The sequence below is a fragment of the Mya arenaria genome, chromosome 10 (genome assembly GCF_026914265.1).
Source record: "Mya arenaria isolate MELC-2E11 chromosome 10, ASM2691426v1".
In the NCBI taxonomy this organism is placed as follows: Eukaryota; Metazoa; Mollusca; class Bivalvia; order Myida; family Myidae; genus Mya; species Mya arenaria.
This window is the reverse complement of record NC_069131.1, coordinates 3,779,136-3,795,844: the sequence shown is the minus strand read 5'-3', so window position 1 is coordinate 3,795,844 and position 16,709 is coordinate 3,779,136. Positions and strand designations below refer to the sequence as shown.

The 16,709-nt window shown below is 36.6% G+C and overlaps 2 protein-coding genes across 2 annotated transcripts; both read left to right on the top strand.

Annotated features, from left to right (window-relative positions):
- The first annotated feature begins 3,764 nt into the window (after positions 1-3,764).
- Positions 3,765-10,478, top strand: LOC128205077 (C-type lectin domain family 10 member A-like). Its single transcript, XM_052906492.1, has 5 exons — positions 3,765-3,870; positions 4,634-4,731; positions 5,398-5,488; positions 7,536-7,746; positions 10,367-10,478. Exons 1-5 carry the CDS (start codon positions 3,822-3,824, stop codon positions 10,404-10,406), a joined length of 489 nt encoding a protein of 162 aa, XP_052762452.1. The 5' UTR covers positions 3,765-3,821; the 3' UTR covers positions 10,407-10,478.
- Positions 10,479-13,862: 3,384 nt separating this feature from the next.
- LOC128205962 (C-type lectin domain family 10 member A-like) lies at positions 13,863-15,313 on the top strand. Its single transcript, XM_052908048.1, has 3 exons — positions 13,863-13,985; positions 14,638-14,728; positions 15,090-15,313. Exons 1-3 carry the CDS (start codon positions 13,863-13,865, stop codon positions 15,311-15,313), a joined length of 438 nt encoding a protein of 145 aa, XP_052764008.1.
- Positions 15,314-16,709: the final 1,396 nt, after the last annotated feature.

Here is a 16,709-nt window from a genome sequence, read left to right as displayed (position 1 = left end):
ATGGAACTCCGTGTAGCATGGTAGAATGGACTGGACCCGAGGACCCGGCAAAGAATGCTGCTGCTGGCAAACTTGTTCTCCGTTGTTGTTGTTTTTTTCTTTTATATTCAATTTAACCCTTTTATCAGCATAGTTATAAAACAAACATAACTTAGCTTAACTTATCACAATTACACTGTTTTTTGAAATGTGCATATTTTATTCCATTGAATACAAAAAACAGCTTGAAATTCTTTTCGGTTTTTTTTCAGGTTAACATTCTAAACTGTGTTGCTGATGTTACTGATTGAGAACTGTTAATGTTTTGGTACCAATTATTATCCCGGGCTCCTTTTCAATAGAGATGATACGTTGACCCGTTTTTGGCGTAAACTGTGTATCAATGGACATCTATCGCGTAATTCTGCCGGTGTACTTGAGCTTGCTTCAGAAGCGTAAGGTTAACGATATAATATTGAAACCGGACTCAGCGCGATATTCTAGCATTGCCAAGTGCTAAGACATACACATATGTTCGTAATTTAACCAGATATGATATTCCCAATATTACTCAGATTATAGTAAATGGATGAACAATGATTTATAAATCATTATAAAACACGTTGGTGCCAGTACGCTCATAATTTAAACGTAAGACGCATACGCAATGACTTCAAAAAATGTGTTACATGATTTTAAGTTCTTGATTTTTAGATAATGACTTCAACTTAATTTTATATCTAAAATGTATGAAAAAGAAATGATTCTAAATAAGTGAAGTAATTATTTGCCGAGGCGATGGTGTGTCATCGTCTCAGCTTACAACAAAATGACGGAAAATCAAGAATTTCAGTTCAAACGTTTTCGAGTGTCACAAATCAAGTTGAAAAGTTTACTTGCAAAGTCCAATGCACTGGGCTTAAAGGTCTGAACAAGCTCTTAGTTTCGAAATAAATTTGATAAACACTTAAACATAACAGTTCAAAATAGCGATTAGTACGATGAAATGATGGCATCAGAGTGCGTTGTGTCTTCTGAGGAAGGTTCATGGCCACGCAATGCATACTGCAATGAGGAGAGAAATAAAAAAAAAATGAAATTACAGTTTCGTTGTTGAACAATATCGTAATATGAAAGTTTGATGTGTAACAGCGAATGTTAAACCATTTGACCTTATAAGTAGTGGTCGTGGTAAATGCCGATGTTAATTTTTTCAACGTCGCCATTCGTCTGTCATCTACTTGTTTTTAACTCGACTTTTCAAAGAATAAGGAGGGCTAATCTACTCGCCCCAGCGTCGGTGTCGGCGTCCGGTTAAAGTTTTAGGGCAAGTTGGATTTTCACTTATAAGTCGAATACCCTTCATTCAATTGACTTAATACTTCACACAGTTGTTCAGGGCCATCACATAATTAGGTGAGATAACTCCATATTATCCTTTTTACAAATTATGGCCCCTGATTGACTGGAACTTCGGTTAAAGTTTTAGGACAGGTTAGGATATTTATTAATAACTTCTATACCCTTCGTTCAATTGACTTAATACTTCACACAGTTGTTCAGGACCATCACACAATGAGGTTACATAACTCCATTTTATCCTTAATACACGTTATGGCCCCTTATTGACTTTGGTTAAAGTTTTAGGGCAGGTTAAAGTTTTTGGACAAGTTGGGATTTTAATAAAAACTTTTATACCGTTCATTCAATGCACTTAATAAAATTCAAAATTATTTACGACCATCTTACAACAAGAAACATAACTCCACTTAAACCCTAAATACAAATAATGGCCCTTGATTTTTTTTTTAAATTTCTTTTGAAAGGCATATTTGTATATTCTTAACCACATAATTGGAAATCAAGTTATTTGAATGACTTGCGTCATTGTTCGGGCGGGCTGGTGGGAAGTGGAAGTCACCTTATGTATCGAATAATTTTAGTTAGGTTTGACATAAAGAGACCAAACTTGGTAGTATTACATCGTTATTGTATTCACTCCTAAGTCAAAGCGGCGTAGTCGAGCGCGCTGTCTTACGACGGCTCTTGGTATATTCTTAACCACATTTTCATAAAGGGAAAACACGTTATTTGAATGACTTGCGTCATTGTTCGGGTGGGCTGGTGGGAGGGCAGCGTCAAAGTCACCTTATGTATTGAATAATTTTAGCTAGGTTTGACAAAAAGAGACCAAACTTGATATATATGAAAGATTTATGGAGACCTTTTATGGGAATGCGTTTGATGCCCCTAGGATCAAGGTCAAGGTTACTATTAATAGAAAAGGGTTGGTATTGAATAACTTAAGTAAGGGTCTACATATTGTGACAAGACTTGGTATATAAGAAGAGTTTATAGAGACCTTTCCTGAGATTGTGTTTTGGGCCCCGAGAGTTATGGTCTAGGTCAAGGTCACTGTTGTTTTAAATAGAAATATGGTTAGTACTGAATAACTCAAGTTAGGGTTGACATAGTGTGACCAAACTTGGTATATAGGACAAGTTTATGCAGAGCTTTCATGGATTGCCTTTTGGCCCCCTTGGGTCAAGGTCACTGTTGTTTAAAATAAATTACTGTTTCCATTATGGTTGACATACTGTGACCAAACTTGATATATAGGAAGAGTTTATGGAGGACTTCCGTGGGATTGTGTTTGGGGCCCTTAGAATCAAGGTCACTGCATGTTACAAAAAAATGGAAGAAAGCAGTTGAAACTGAATCTCTTCTGCCAATCATTAAAAACCTGGTTTTGTCACATTGCGATTCTTGCTCATTTTGTTTTAATTTGATTGTTTTATTGCTTTTGACAGGCACATATTACATCATTATTGTATTCACTTCTAAGTCTTCTTACGACAGCTCTTGTTTCATGGTCTTGTAGCCTCGTGACCGTACTATGCAGGGGTGACAAGGGCGCGAATCTAAGAAATTGTTAATTTATGAAGCTTTAAATGTGCTTAGTGATTCAACTTTAGTCAAGTAGGTAACTACTGCTGCTTGTCTGGGAGGTTAAAAGAGAGGTAACAATCAGTTGTCACTGAATGCCTTCTTTCCTCCATTCCACGATGGGGTCGGTGTGTAGGAAGGATTTACACAATCTATGAATATCTCAATAATTATAAGTTTGCGTGGTCTTCTTTGCAGAATAGCACATTATACCTTTTATGGATGCAGGTATTACATTTACACATATTGAGTGCGCCCTATAAGATATCTTAGTCGAAAACCTTACGCTGCTTAAGATTGCTCGAGGACCTTCGCGAAGTTCAAGAATAATGTATACGATAAATGCTCTTTTATGAGTACTCGTCCCATGTGTTTAACCCGATGGCGAAGACAAATACCGCACCACCCCCCCCCCCCCCCCAAAAAAAAAATAATAAATAAAATAAAATATTGATGTATATGTACGGTTTAAAATGTCAGAAATCTTTACATTTAACTACGATGCAAGTAGATTGCGTAGTAATTTAAATTAATCAGTTTAACGTTTAACTTAATACTTTACTCTTGGGATTCTGAATTATTTATGCAAACAAAGATATAATAAATACACGTGAAAACACCACAATCAATTAATACTATTATTTATAATTTTATGAACTACTTCTTCTGATGTACCGGAATACATCCGAGTTTGTTTCGGATGGAAAAAGGCTGAGGAGTTCCAAATGGTGATATAAGACGCTACATTGTTACTTGTGTAAAATGTGATTATTCTATACCGTTTTAGAATAGGCTAACATAGATAAGGAACTTGTCCTGACACAGTTTTATGTATAGTAGGTGTAGAAAAGTGTTCTATTAAGCAGTTTAAGCCTGTTTTCAAACGAATAGTAAGAATGAAAGGAGAGATACTTATTATCGGACTATTTCTGGTCTCGCTTCCAGGTAAACAAGTACATACGGGTATTGAAACACTTATATTATAAAACGATACCACATTTGAAGACTAATATATTTTAATCGACATATTACCCATATATTCAGCGATCTGAACAGATGCTTTTCGCCATATTGTCTCCACCATTGTAAACTGAACATATTTAATTTATTTTACATCCTGAACGTGACACCATGACATCAGCATTTTAATGGCGTACCTTTGACTGAAACTGATATGCACCAATTCTACAAATAAGTTACTCACGCTTGTGAACAGTTAATAACTTTAAAAAGTCAGTATAATTTGATTGTAATAACGTTTGGGTGAACCGTGCTTACACATGTCTCACACATCGGCTTTGTTCGTACTATGCAGAACGACACTATGGTGTTTTGTACCTCAACATTAACACTATAACGCTCACATGATATTGTCACAAGTATGATTCCCACATCACAAACTTTGCCTCGCACGTTTTTTCTAGACATATTTTTATTGAACCTTCATTATGTATTTCTTCTCGAATATTTGGTTATGATGTTCATAACTATGATTGTACTGTTGTTGATGTTCTATTCTAACAATAAACAACAACACAAAGATGGCAATGCACCTATATGCACATACCACACTGTTCTCATTGGACGACCATGAAGTTTTATTTTCATTACAATGACTAAGGCTTTATATGCGCATGTGCAGTCGATAATCGAATTATTGGTCCATCGTTACTGTTTTTTTTCTCACAACAATGACTATTTCCCTCAGACACCAGCCTGGCCACTGACTGTCCGGATGGCTGGATGGCGTACAACGCTTCATGCTACCTGTTCGCACACGACAGTATGCACTACGTCGAGGCAGAGGTGAGGATACTTTATATTTGGCAATTGTCTTTTTACGGTATTATGACCCTTTAAAATGAGAAAAAGGTGGTATATGAGTTTGCAAATGTGTGTCGGTTTGTCCGATGGTCTGTTGGTTGATAGACAAATTAAATCCCCACAATAACTCGAGAAAGTTTTGATAAAGGACTATAAGCTTTACGTAACCAGTAGATGACTCATTCATCTCCGTGTAAGAAAGTCAAAGATCAAAGCCACAATTTTGAAATTGACATATGTTTGACCTTGTCCTTCCAGTAGTGTGTTGTGAACGAATATAGTGTTCAATACTGAAGGAAGGAACACGAAAATACAGTACTTAGGGCATCTGTTTACCCACTAAGACTTGTAATAGTCTTGTGTCTATCTGTTTAAGGTAGCATTCTAAATGAAAACAACATCTTAATGCTACAGGACAAAAATGCCGCATTTATAAATAAGCGAAGTTGACAATGCGCAAATATGCCGTTTGTTCGTTTTGTCGTCCATGACATGACACTACAATTTAGGGCAGCTGAGAGACATACGAAACAAAATCAATGTCGTTTGTTTTCGTCCCGATATCATGTTGTGGTTGACAGAATACTGACATTTATAACCGTATTATTTGTCAATTGTGATCGATGTCTTGTTTATGGAACGTTTCAGAAATTCTGCGAGCATCTTCATTCCCACCTGGTGCGTATCGACACCCAGGAAGAAAGCATATTTCTGTCCAGCTTTCTAGCCGACATCAAAGGTCGGTTTTATCGTGCACTTTCCTGCCGGTTGTATTCTTATCTGTATCATGTCTATTTGGGTGTTGTTCGTGTTGATGTGGATTCGGACATGAATGTGTTGTTTAGTACTCGTAAACCAGGTTAACCATTCACTGACAGTTTAAATATGTTTTGATAACGATATCGTAATGTCTATTTAATCTGTGTTTATGGTCTGATGAAGTTTCAAGCTGATAGAAGCATTTAAGCGACAAATCTTGCACTTATTTACACGCACTAGATGTGCAATTGCTCTTGGCGGATTTCCCCAGTGTTAACATTGTAAAAAGGCGTTGATTGCTGATTACTAATATTAATGGTATTATATGTTAACTGGAATCACAATTCATAATAAAAAAATTCAATAATATACCCCGTTCACACAAGGCTGCCGCTTCTAACACGCTTTAAACTTGGTACCGAATCGTGACCAATCGTGGTATCATCGTGGCAGATCGAGAAATGGTCTTCATGAACGTGGTAGGGTCGTAGTAGAATCGTGCACTATCGAAATAACATCGTAGTCGTAGTGCAATCGGCGAAAAAGTCTACGTTTATACGCGTTGTGTCTGCCAATCTTAACTCACTGACCAGTATATCGTTATGTCCAAACTGAAGTGTTTTCTCTGTAGCTAGCCATGGTCGGACCCAGTATCTTCTTTTCCTTGCCTTCTTCTACTATTCCGAATAATATTTTCCATCTGATATTCGACAAGCATCATTCTGTTCTTGCCGAAAGATAACAAGTTGTAACATTCTGGCCCGTTCATTTTTCAACGTTTTTGCGAGAACTGAAAAGCTGTTTCAAATCCCTCAATTTATATATAAGCATCGAATCAAATGGTGCAATGATCGTGGCGAAAACGTAGTTTGGTCGGAAAGAGCGCGGCGACATCGTGGGGCAGTCTTTTAAGTATGTCTACCTACTTAGTAGGGTCATGTACATCGTGGTAACAACGTAGTAGAAGCGGCACACGATCGGTGATGTTCGTGGTCGAAACGTGGTACAAGCTCAAAAGCAACGTATCGGAAGTGCGGTAGTCGTGGAGAAATCGTAGTATAAGCGTAGATTAGGCAATCCGCGGACGATACTCATCGATGTTCAAGGGTTTTGACGCCGTTCTCGCCCCGATCTGATAAATTCTTTAGGTCGGGATAAGCGGCATGAGCGTGGTGAGATTGTAGCTCTATTTGAACCGGGCATTGGCGATGTATTGAACAGGCGCACTCTGGTTTGTGATAAATACAACTGCTTAAATAGAAGGAGACCCCCACCAGCCAAACAAAGACCCTGTAAAAAGTACTCTGAACGAGAGACATACAAAATACAAACAACACAGACATACAACACATGCACCAACATATCTTTATATATAAATGTTGGCGTTAACAAAACAGAAACACACCAAGGGTACTGTCTCATGGCCTATCAAAAAGGACAGAAAAACTAGTTTCTGCCCAGGAAAAAGACTCGAGAGTGATCTTAAAAGCTATCAGCGTTCGTCAAAATCGAGCTTAAATAAATTAATATAAACCAATGTACACTTTTAGGTTTGTATTATGTAACATATTAAGTCATTTCCTATCTTAAGTTGGTTTCATATCATATTCAGAGTCAAATTTATATAAGGTATAAATAGGTATCATGAATACAATTATAAATGTTTGGTAAAGGAAACGTCAATATGTTGACCTTATATGACATATATTGTAAGTTTTCCTCAAAAAACAAAAAAGTGTCGTCGAAGAACGGTTAAGCTGGGCGCGAATAGTAAGCGTTAATATGTGACATAAATTTATTTTTAATTCACGTTTAGAAACACTCCCTGAAGGCAGGGTGTAACGGGAAGCTTAGCTTTGATTAGATTAAAAATTAAAGAACCGATACGACATGAAAATTTATTTAAGTTAAGTTTAGTTCCTTTTAGGTAAATTTTGACACTATCAAAATATGGCCAATGCCAAGTGAGATGCATGCATTAGAACAATGACTAACATTAGGAAATAGACATATGATTACCAATCCAGATCCTTACCACTGGATTGGACTGACCGATGACGTCATTGAGGGTCAGTGGAAGTGGCACGATACGGACCAGGTCGCGACGTTTACGAACTGGTGGACCGGGCAGCCGGACGGACTTAGGAACGCCAACTGTGTCATCATTCACGCCGCATTGCAGTACAAATGGACCGACCAGGGCTGCCAGGAGAGCTTTAAACCACTCTGCGAGATCGCGTCAGTATATTAAGCCTTTGATAGATACACGAAACTGTCAGTACATTTAGCCTTTGACGGATACACGAGACCGTCAGTATAGTTAGCCTTTGATAGAAGTCAGTATATTGAACATTTTAAATATGCGATAAGCGGCAATATATTAAGCCTTTGATAGATTCACGAAACCGTCAGTATATAAGGCCTTTGATAGATGCCAGGAACCGTCAGTATATAAAGACAGTCAGTAACTGAATCCCTCGCTATATGACAGAAAGAGCTAGTATATGAATCATTTGATAGATGCGTAAAGCCGTCAGTGTATTTAATTCTTGGTAGATGTGTGAAACCGTCAGTATATACAGCCTTTGATAATTGCTTGAAACCGCCAGTATAATAGGCCTTTCAGTGTTTGTTTTGTATTATTATTGTCCTTACACAGTTAGCCACAAAGTTGTATGTACCACGCAGCATGAACCTTGCGGCTGTATTAATCAACGTGGATCAGTATACAACTATACATATATGATATACATATAGATCTATATAACACCGAAATCATTACCTTTTCGTATTATACCTTAATATCGATAACATTCTTGTTATATTTTATACAAACTCTCACAATATTTATATCAAACTTATGATTAATTTACTAATAGAACTAAAGTGATAATTGTCACATGCCATGTCTTATGTTTCTATACATATTGTTGTGAAGATAAGCTTTTTATGGTTAAGTCGAATAAAAGTTCTGTTCTGTTCTGATAGAAACCGTCATTATAGTATTAACCCTTTTAAAGATTCCAAAAGCCATCAGCTAATTTAGCCATTGGATAAAATCGAGAAACCATCAGTATGTCAAACCCTTAATAGATGCGAGAATATATCAGTACATTGAAGTCCTAACAAGATGTTAGAAACCGTTACTATATTAAGCTTTGGGCCTATGCTGGAATCGTCGGTATACTAAGCATTTGATAGATGCCAGAAAGCATCACTATCGATGCCAGTAACTGTCAGTACATAAAACCTGTGATAAATGCGAAATTAGATTTAGCCGTTGAACGAGATGAATTGTTCGTGAGAATAATCGATCATAATATTACCTATTTATAGATTTAAATTTAATGCACTTAAAGCGAGAAGATGACGGCATAAATGTTTGACATAATGAAGCTTTAGGAAAACAGTGAGTTAATTTGTATGTGTTAAAACATCAGTAAGATTTGAAGCCAATCTGTGATAAAGCTTCAGTATAGCTTTGAATAGCGTTTTCGTTGTTTTCGTTGTTTTCGTTGATACATTCATGTAAGACAGATAACCAGTAGGCAGTGCTCTTACTGTGTTTTAAGTAGCGTGTCGCTAAATTACAACTTTTTCAATATTCGCACCCTACATTTTCAGTGTAAAGGTTGCCATTATTTTACCTAACAGATAAATACTACACCCATCTGACATTAATTATTTTAATAACCTATGTATTGGGTGCAACTAGTAATACTTGGGCGGGTCTATTTTATGACGTATTAGCAAATTGCTGTGACCCTCTGACGTTGGTACCTACTAAATGTAGTTGTAGACTAGCCTTCGTTTTGATAACATTACATTCATTTGACATATCATTGTGTCGGACAGTATTGGGTGGAATCCGCACCGTCCACTTTAAAGGCCTAGTTTAAGGAATGTTTGACATGATAATCCCCTGCTGTGCATCTTCTGCTTATTGCACTGGTGTCACAGTAGGGGCCAATTTCCTGGGTATTCGTTTATTGGCTCAGGGCCATTTAGGGTCCATTTCTATAATAAAACTTCCAAAACTGCACAGCAGGATACTCAGATCGGAGATCTGATAAGAGGGATCAAGGAAAGTAGATTAAGATCAATAAACAGAGGTTGTGTACTGTTCACAGTTTTTTTGTTGTTGTTTTTTTGTTGTTGTTTTTGGGGGGAGGGGGTCACTTATAGAAGGCTTAAACTAGGCCTTTAATGCTTAGTGTGTATGTGCATATCACCCTCCCCAATTCTCAATTATACAGTTTCTACTTTCATTTTATGAGAAGACTTTCGGCCCATCATATCACAGAACGTATCACAATTTTGTTTTGTTTTTTCGAATCGTTTATTCATGTTAACTTTGATATTATTTGAAATGTAAATGCCGAAAATGTTATACTTGTTTCTTTTAACTTACACCTTCATTTGATTTTTGGCACTTGTTAAGTTTTCGACTAGATTTACGCACGTTGACCAGACCTATGTTCTTCACAATGACTATCGTACAGCCATTGTTATATCATGTTTTGAGCCAAATGCTGTGAATGGAACAGATGCAAATCTCGTGCTTCATATACGGTAGCACGGCCATATTCCTTTCACACGATGTCTGAGTCGAACATATAACTTTTCTTTATGAAGAAACATGTTGATAGTATTGTATAAAAAACATACATATTTTTTATAAAATGTTCCAAAACAGGTCTTGGGATCGATCCGCACATTTGTGCATTTTCGAGTGGACTTTCATGAAAGACACTGGGATGGGTTCTATTCATGAGAGACACAGTTGAGCTCATCAAACCAAAAAGTGAAGTAATATGATCAAAGGTTCAGCTCAATCACTGTTTGTATTTCCTTTCAGCGGTGCTGTCATTGGTCACGAAGTTGAAGTTTTCGGTTAACAGAATGCATGGACTGTAATGAATAACCGTCGGTTTAAGTGTAATGATATTGCTTGTCAGAAATAAAAAAAACGAAATAAAAAGAGCTGTTCAATCTTATTAAATTGCACAAGGTACCGTTTGTACGCTTAATAATGTTCCTCACTTGAATATATATATTTGTACTGAGGATTCGACAATCATATCTTCGGCTCATCCGATAAATTCCTACTCCTTGCCAGATAAACTTGGCCAGAATCCTCTAGCCTCACTAACCAATTATACTCTATCTACACTAGACGCAGTTATTAATTATTATATATAGACATTTGAGAGTTTTAATGATGACCCGAATGACAGCAAAGTCCAAAATTAAGGAGCAAGAGACAGCCGCAATCATTCCAAAGTAAATGGTGCCGGTACTCAGTTCTTACCAAAAACGTAAACTATAAAAAAAATACATCAGTTTCTTTGGAATCGTATAAATGTAATTCCAGTTAATTCCAAATCTGTCGCTAATCTTGTACTAGTGACTGTCCAGTTCAGACCCTTAGGGGACTCCATTGGACTACTCAACATCACAATTCATGCGAGTAAAATACTTATTATGTTGCTTTACTTGTACTGGTTCAGATTCTCAGCTACAGCATATAATATCTTCCACTGCACTAATTATCCTCAAACATTACAGAGTGGTTGGGAGTGACCAGTAGATGGCCACTTTTGAGGTCATGAGGTCAAGGTCACAGCGACATTGAATGCGAAAACTTTGTATAATTGATAACTCGAGAATGCCTTGCTCTCTTCATGCCTACCACAATGGTATGGCATGAAGAGACGGGACTTTTACATCTCTATTTCCCTGCTGCCTGTAGGATACATGTTTCTCTGCAAATATTAGTCCTCTTCTCAGCGTTATTAAACACTGTACCTACTAGCCTCAAACATTAAATGAATATTGATCATAATCTTAAAACTTAAAACATTTCGGTCCTTGTATAACTTATTAAATTGTCTGAATATTCCTGACATTATTGCGTTCAGGGGGGGGGGGGGGGGGGGGGGGGGGGGCAATGTTTGACAAAAATCTTTTTTTTTAATTTAAAAGAGTGCTTAATAATTTGACCTGTACTTTAATTAGTCTGCAAAATATTGTCCGTAATTTAGGTCTACTAAATATGTGGAGATATCATAAGACAATTAGGCAATAAGATTAATATCAATTAACAGAGGTTGTGAACGAATGTTTTTGGGGGGTTTATTTTTTTAATTTTTTTTTTTTTTTTTTTTTTTTTGGGGGGGGGGGGGGGGGGGGTCACTTATAGAAGGCTTAAACTAGGCCTTTATGATCGATGCAATACCTTTAGACGTACATGACCCATTAGTTAAATGTCAGATTTCCATACCATTTAAGAAGTGGTCAACATAGATAAGGTTAATGGTAAGTGTTCGGTGTTCTAGATGATAAGTTTTGATACATGTTTATGTATGGTAGCTGCAGAGAAGTTTACAATTTAGCAGTTAACGTGCCTTTTATAAACGAACAGTAAGAATGAAAGGACGGACAGCTATTCTCGGACTTATTCTGGTCATGCTTCCAGGTAAACAAGTACATACGGGTATTGACAACCATCTAGAAACACGTATACTATAAGGATATATCACATTTGAAATATATACTGTATGTTTTGCCGATTAAGCCCTAATTTTAGCGATTTAAACAGAAAACACTGACACATCAGGTTTCCGTCATTATCTACAGCACTGTAAGCTTAAGTTTTCATCCCGAAAATGACACAACGGTATTAGCATTGAAATAGCGTACCTTCGACTCGTATCTGATGTGCGCCAATTATGCAGGTACATGTAAGTTGCACAAGGTCGTAAGCAGTTTATGACTTGTAATAATTTTATTTGGGGGAACCGATAATTTTCGACTTGTCTCACACATTAGCCTTGACACGTATCAGGTATTGCTTTCAGTTTTGTTTTCACAACACAACCTATGCGCTCATATGTGATGTGGTCAAGGCTATAATAATAATAATAATAATAATAATAATAATAATAATAATAATACGTTATAATAATAATAATAATAATAATAATAATAATAATAATAATAATAATAATAATAATATCTTTATTTAGAGAAGGTATAAACACATTATGACATAATTACAGGTTCAACCATAACAACATCATATTTACAATGTGGCCTTCTATGAAGAAAAAAAAATGCATTTGGTAAATCATAAAACATCTGCATCGCGCTTATACATTCCTATACAAGAACTTTTGATGTTTTGAATATAATTATTTTATACAAATCATGTTTAATTAACATAACAATTATTTCAATATACATCATGTACACGCCGACAGACACTCAATAAAACACAACAATTTATAAAACAACAGTTATTTCAATCTTTAAGATAATGAAAAGATGATATACGTTTTTGAAACTAATGATATGCACATTTCAAGAGGTGCACTTTATAATTATGCTTAAATGTGTTTAACTTTTTTGCATTTCGTATTTTACATCCGGAATAGTATTCCAAACCTTCATACTGTAGTACGAAAAGGAATCCATGAAATAGTTAGTTCGCGGTGTTTGTATCAAAACTAAATCTTGTTTTGAAGTTGATCTTAGAGAATAGTGTTCATTATTTGCAAAGATTAGCAATTCAGACATATACCTCGGAGCCTTTCCATTAAGGGTATTATAGACAAGGGTTGCACAGTGATATTTACACCTGTCTGTAAACGTTAGTCACTGAAGTTCTAACAATCCGTTTGAAGATGATCGTTTAGGAATTTTAAGAATAATTTTTGCAGCCCTATTTTGCAAGGATTTAACTTTATGTAAGTAACCTGAGTTTCCTTTGCCCCAAATATGACAACAATAATCTAAAATTGGAAGGATATATGCATTGTAAAACAAACGTTTCATCTCATCATTGAGGTAGAACAATAGACGTTTCAAAAGTGAGATTTTACAGTTGATTTATTTGCAAACAGTTATTTCTATTTGCGGACGCCATTTTAGGTTATTATCAATATAGATTCCAAGTAGTTTTTGCACAGTCACATTTTCCAATGCTGTTCCATCGATTGTAAGATTTAATTTACTAACTTGTTTTGTTTTATATATAGTTTCGATAACCATACATTTGGATTTAGTTGGATGCAATGACATGTTATTTATTTGGCACCAATCGACATTGAGCTTTTGTCATGCTTCTTTTTTTGAAAAAAGCGGTAATTATGTCCATTTCTATGATTATACCTTCTTTTATGTCTTATCTTAACAAAACTTATACAATTGATAATGCCCTTACGTGCCCCATACCATTTGCTCTCATTGGACAACCATTAAAGTCGTATTCTCACAACAATTACCAAGACCCTATGCGCGTTAGTCGATATTCGAAATCTCTGGTCCGTTGTGACTGTTCTGTCGCCACAAAAATGACTATGCCTCTATTTCCCTTAGACCTCAGTCTGGCCACTGACTGTCCGGATGGCTGGATGGCGTACAACGCTTCATGCTACCTGTTCGCACACGACAGTATGCACTACGTCGAGGCAGAGGTGAGAATGTTTAATAATTGGTAATTTCTCGCACTATCTTTTACGGTATATTAATCCTTTAAAATGGAGAAAAGGGGGCATATTAGTTTGCAAATGTCTGTCGGATTGTCGGATACTCGGTCCGCCGATAGGAAAAAAATACCAACACACTAACTCGAGAAAGGTTTGATATTGGATAACCAGTAGATGACTCGTACAGTCCCCGTGTCAAAAGATCGAAGCCATACACGATTTTGAATTCGAGATCTATTTACCTGTAACGATAACATTCCAGTGGTATGTTGTGTACGAATATGTAGTGTTCATAACTGAAGAAAGGAAGAAGAACATACAGCATTGAGTGCATCTCTTAACTCATGACCACGATTTTTGTCTTTCTGTTCAAGTCAAACATTTTTTTCAACAAAAATGTTATTGCAACATTACGAACATACTTAAAAAGCGACGTTAACAACGCGTTAACTATGCCGTTTTTTCGTTTGCCTTCCGTGGTACAACAATTTATCACCCGCGATAAAAAGCAAGAAATGAACATACGAATCCACACCAATGTCGTTTATTTTCGTGCCGGGGCCATGGTGCCGTTTACAGAATACTTCCATACATCGGTAGAGTTTGCCAATTATGAAGTCTGGCTTTTTAAATGTTTCAGAAATTCTGCGAGCATCTTTATTCTCACCTGGTACGTATCGACACACAGGAAGAAAGCATTTTTCTGTCCAACTTTCTTTCCGACATCAAAGGTAGGTTTTATTATCGTTTACTATTTTGTTATTTGTATTTTTGGTGATAACATGATTCTCGGACAGTATGCTTTTTTACTTTACACTGTACACTACATGAGAGCAGTTTGTAATGGGTACCTTATATATGGATTCAATTCCCGAATAAAGTATATCCGCCTGATACAATTATCTTAGATTAGAATGAACGTATCTAAATTAATAATATTTTTCAATATAGTATTTCAACTAGTTTAAGTCCCTTTCAAGTCAATAAAAATGAAGAATGTCGTCTGTCAAAAATATTATATAATTAACCAGTGAGATGTATACATTTGGGAAATGACTTAAGTTTGAAAGAACACTATGATTAACGACCCAGATCCCTACCACTGGATTGGACTGACCGATGACGTCATTGAGGGTCTGTGGAAGTGGCACGATACGGACCAGGTCGCGACGTTTACGAACTGGTATCCCGGGCAACCGGATGGGCATAGGAACGCGAACTGTGCCAGCATTCGCGCCGCTTTAAAGTACAAATGGACCGACCAGGGCTGCCAGGAGAGCTACAAACCTCTCTGCGAGAAAGCGTCAGTATATTAAGTCTTTGATAGATTCGTAAACGCGAAAGTATTTTAATCATATAAGCACTAAGTTCATTACACAGTTTTGAACTAATCATGAAGTGTCATAATATACAACTTTCAAGCACCACCCGGGATAGTGTCAGTATATTAAGCATCCAAGCACCACCCGGGATAGTGTCAGTATATTTAGCATCCAAGCACCACCCGGGATAGTGTCAGTATATTAAGCATCCAAGCACCAACCGGGATATTGTCAGTATATTAAGCATCCAAGCACCACCTGGGATAGTGTCAGTGTATTAAGCATTGGAGTACCAACCGGGATAGTATCAGTGTATCAAGCATTTAAGCACAAACCGGGATAGTGTCAGTATATTAAGCCTTCAAGTACCAACCAGGATAGTATCAGTGTATCAAGCATTCAAGCACCATCCGGGATACCGTCAGTATATTAAACATCAAAGCCCCAACCGCGATACTGTCAGTATATCAAACATCAAAGCACCAACCGGGATTCTGTCAGTATATTAAGCATTCAAGTACCAACCGGGATAGTATCAGTGTATCAAGCAGTCAAGCTCCAACCGGGATAGTGTCAGTATATTAAGCATTTATGTATCAACCGGGATAGTATCAGTGTATTAAGCAGTCAAACACCAACCGGGATAGTGTCAGTATATTAAACATGTATGTATCAACCGGGATAGTATCAGTGTATCAAGAAGTCAAGCACCAACCGGGATAGTGTCAGTATATTAAGCATTTATGTATCAACCGGGATAGTATCAGTGTATCGAGCAGTCAAACACCAACCGGGATAGTGTCAGTATATTAAGCATTCAAGTACCAACAGGGATAGTATTATTATATAAAGTATCAGGCACCAAGCAGGATAGTGCTATTATATTTAACATCAAAAGACTAACCGTGATAGTATCAGCATATTAAACGTTCAACTACCAACTGGTATAGTGTCAGTATATTAAACATCCAAGCACAAGCCGAGATGGTGTCAGTGTGTTAAGCATTCAAGTACCAACCGGGAACTGACATGTTATTATGTCTAACTGATATGCTATTATGTCTAACTGACATGCTATTATGTCTAACTGACATGCTATTATGTCTAACTGACATGCTATTATGTCTAACTGACATGCTATAATGTCTAACTGATATGCTATTATGTCTAACTGACATGCTATTATGTCTAACTGACATGCTATTATGTCTAACTGACATGCTATTATGTCTAACTGACATGCTATAATGTCTAACTGACATGCTATTATGTCCAACTGACATGTTATTTTGTCTAACTGACATGTTATTTTGTCTAACTGACATGTTATTATGTCTAACTGACATGTTATTGTGTCTAACTGACATGTTATTGTGATAGACTGACATGT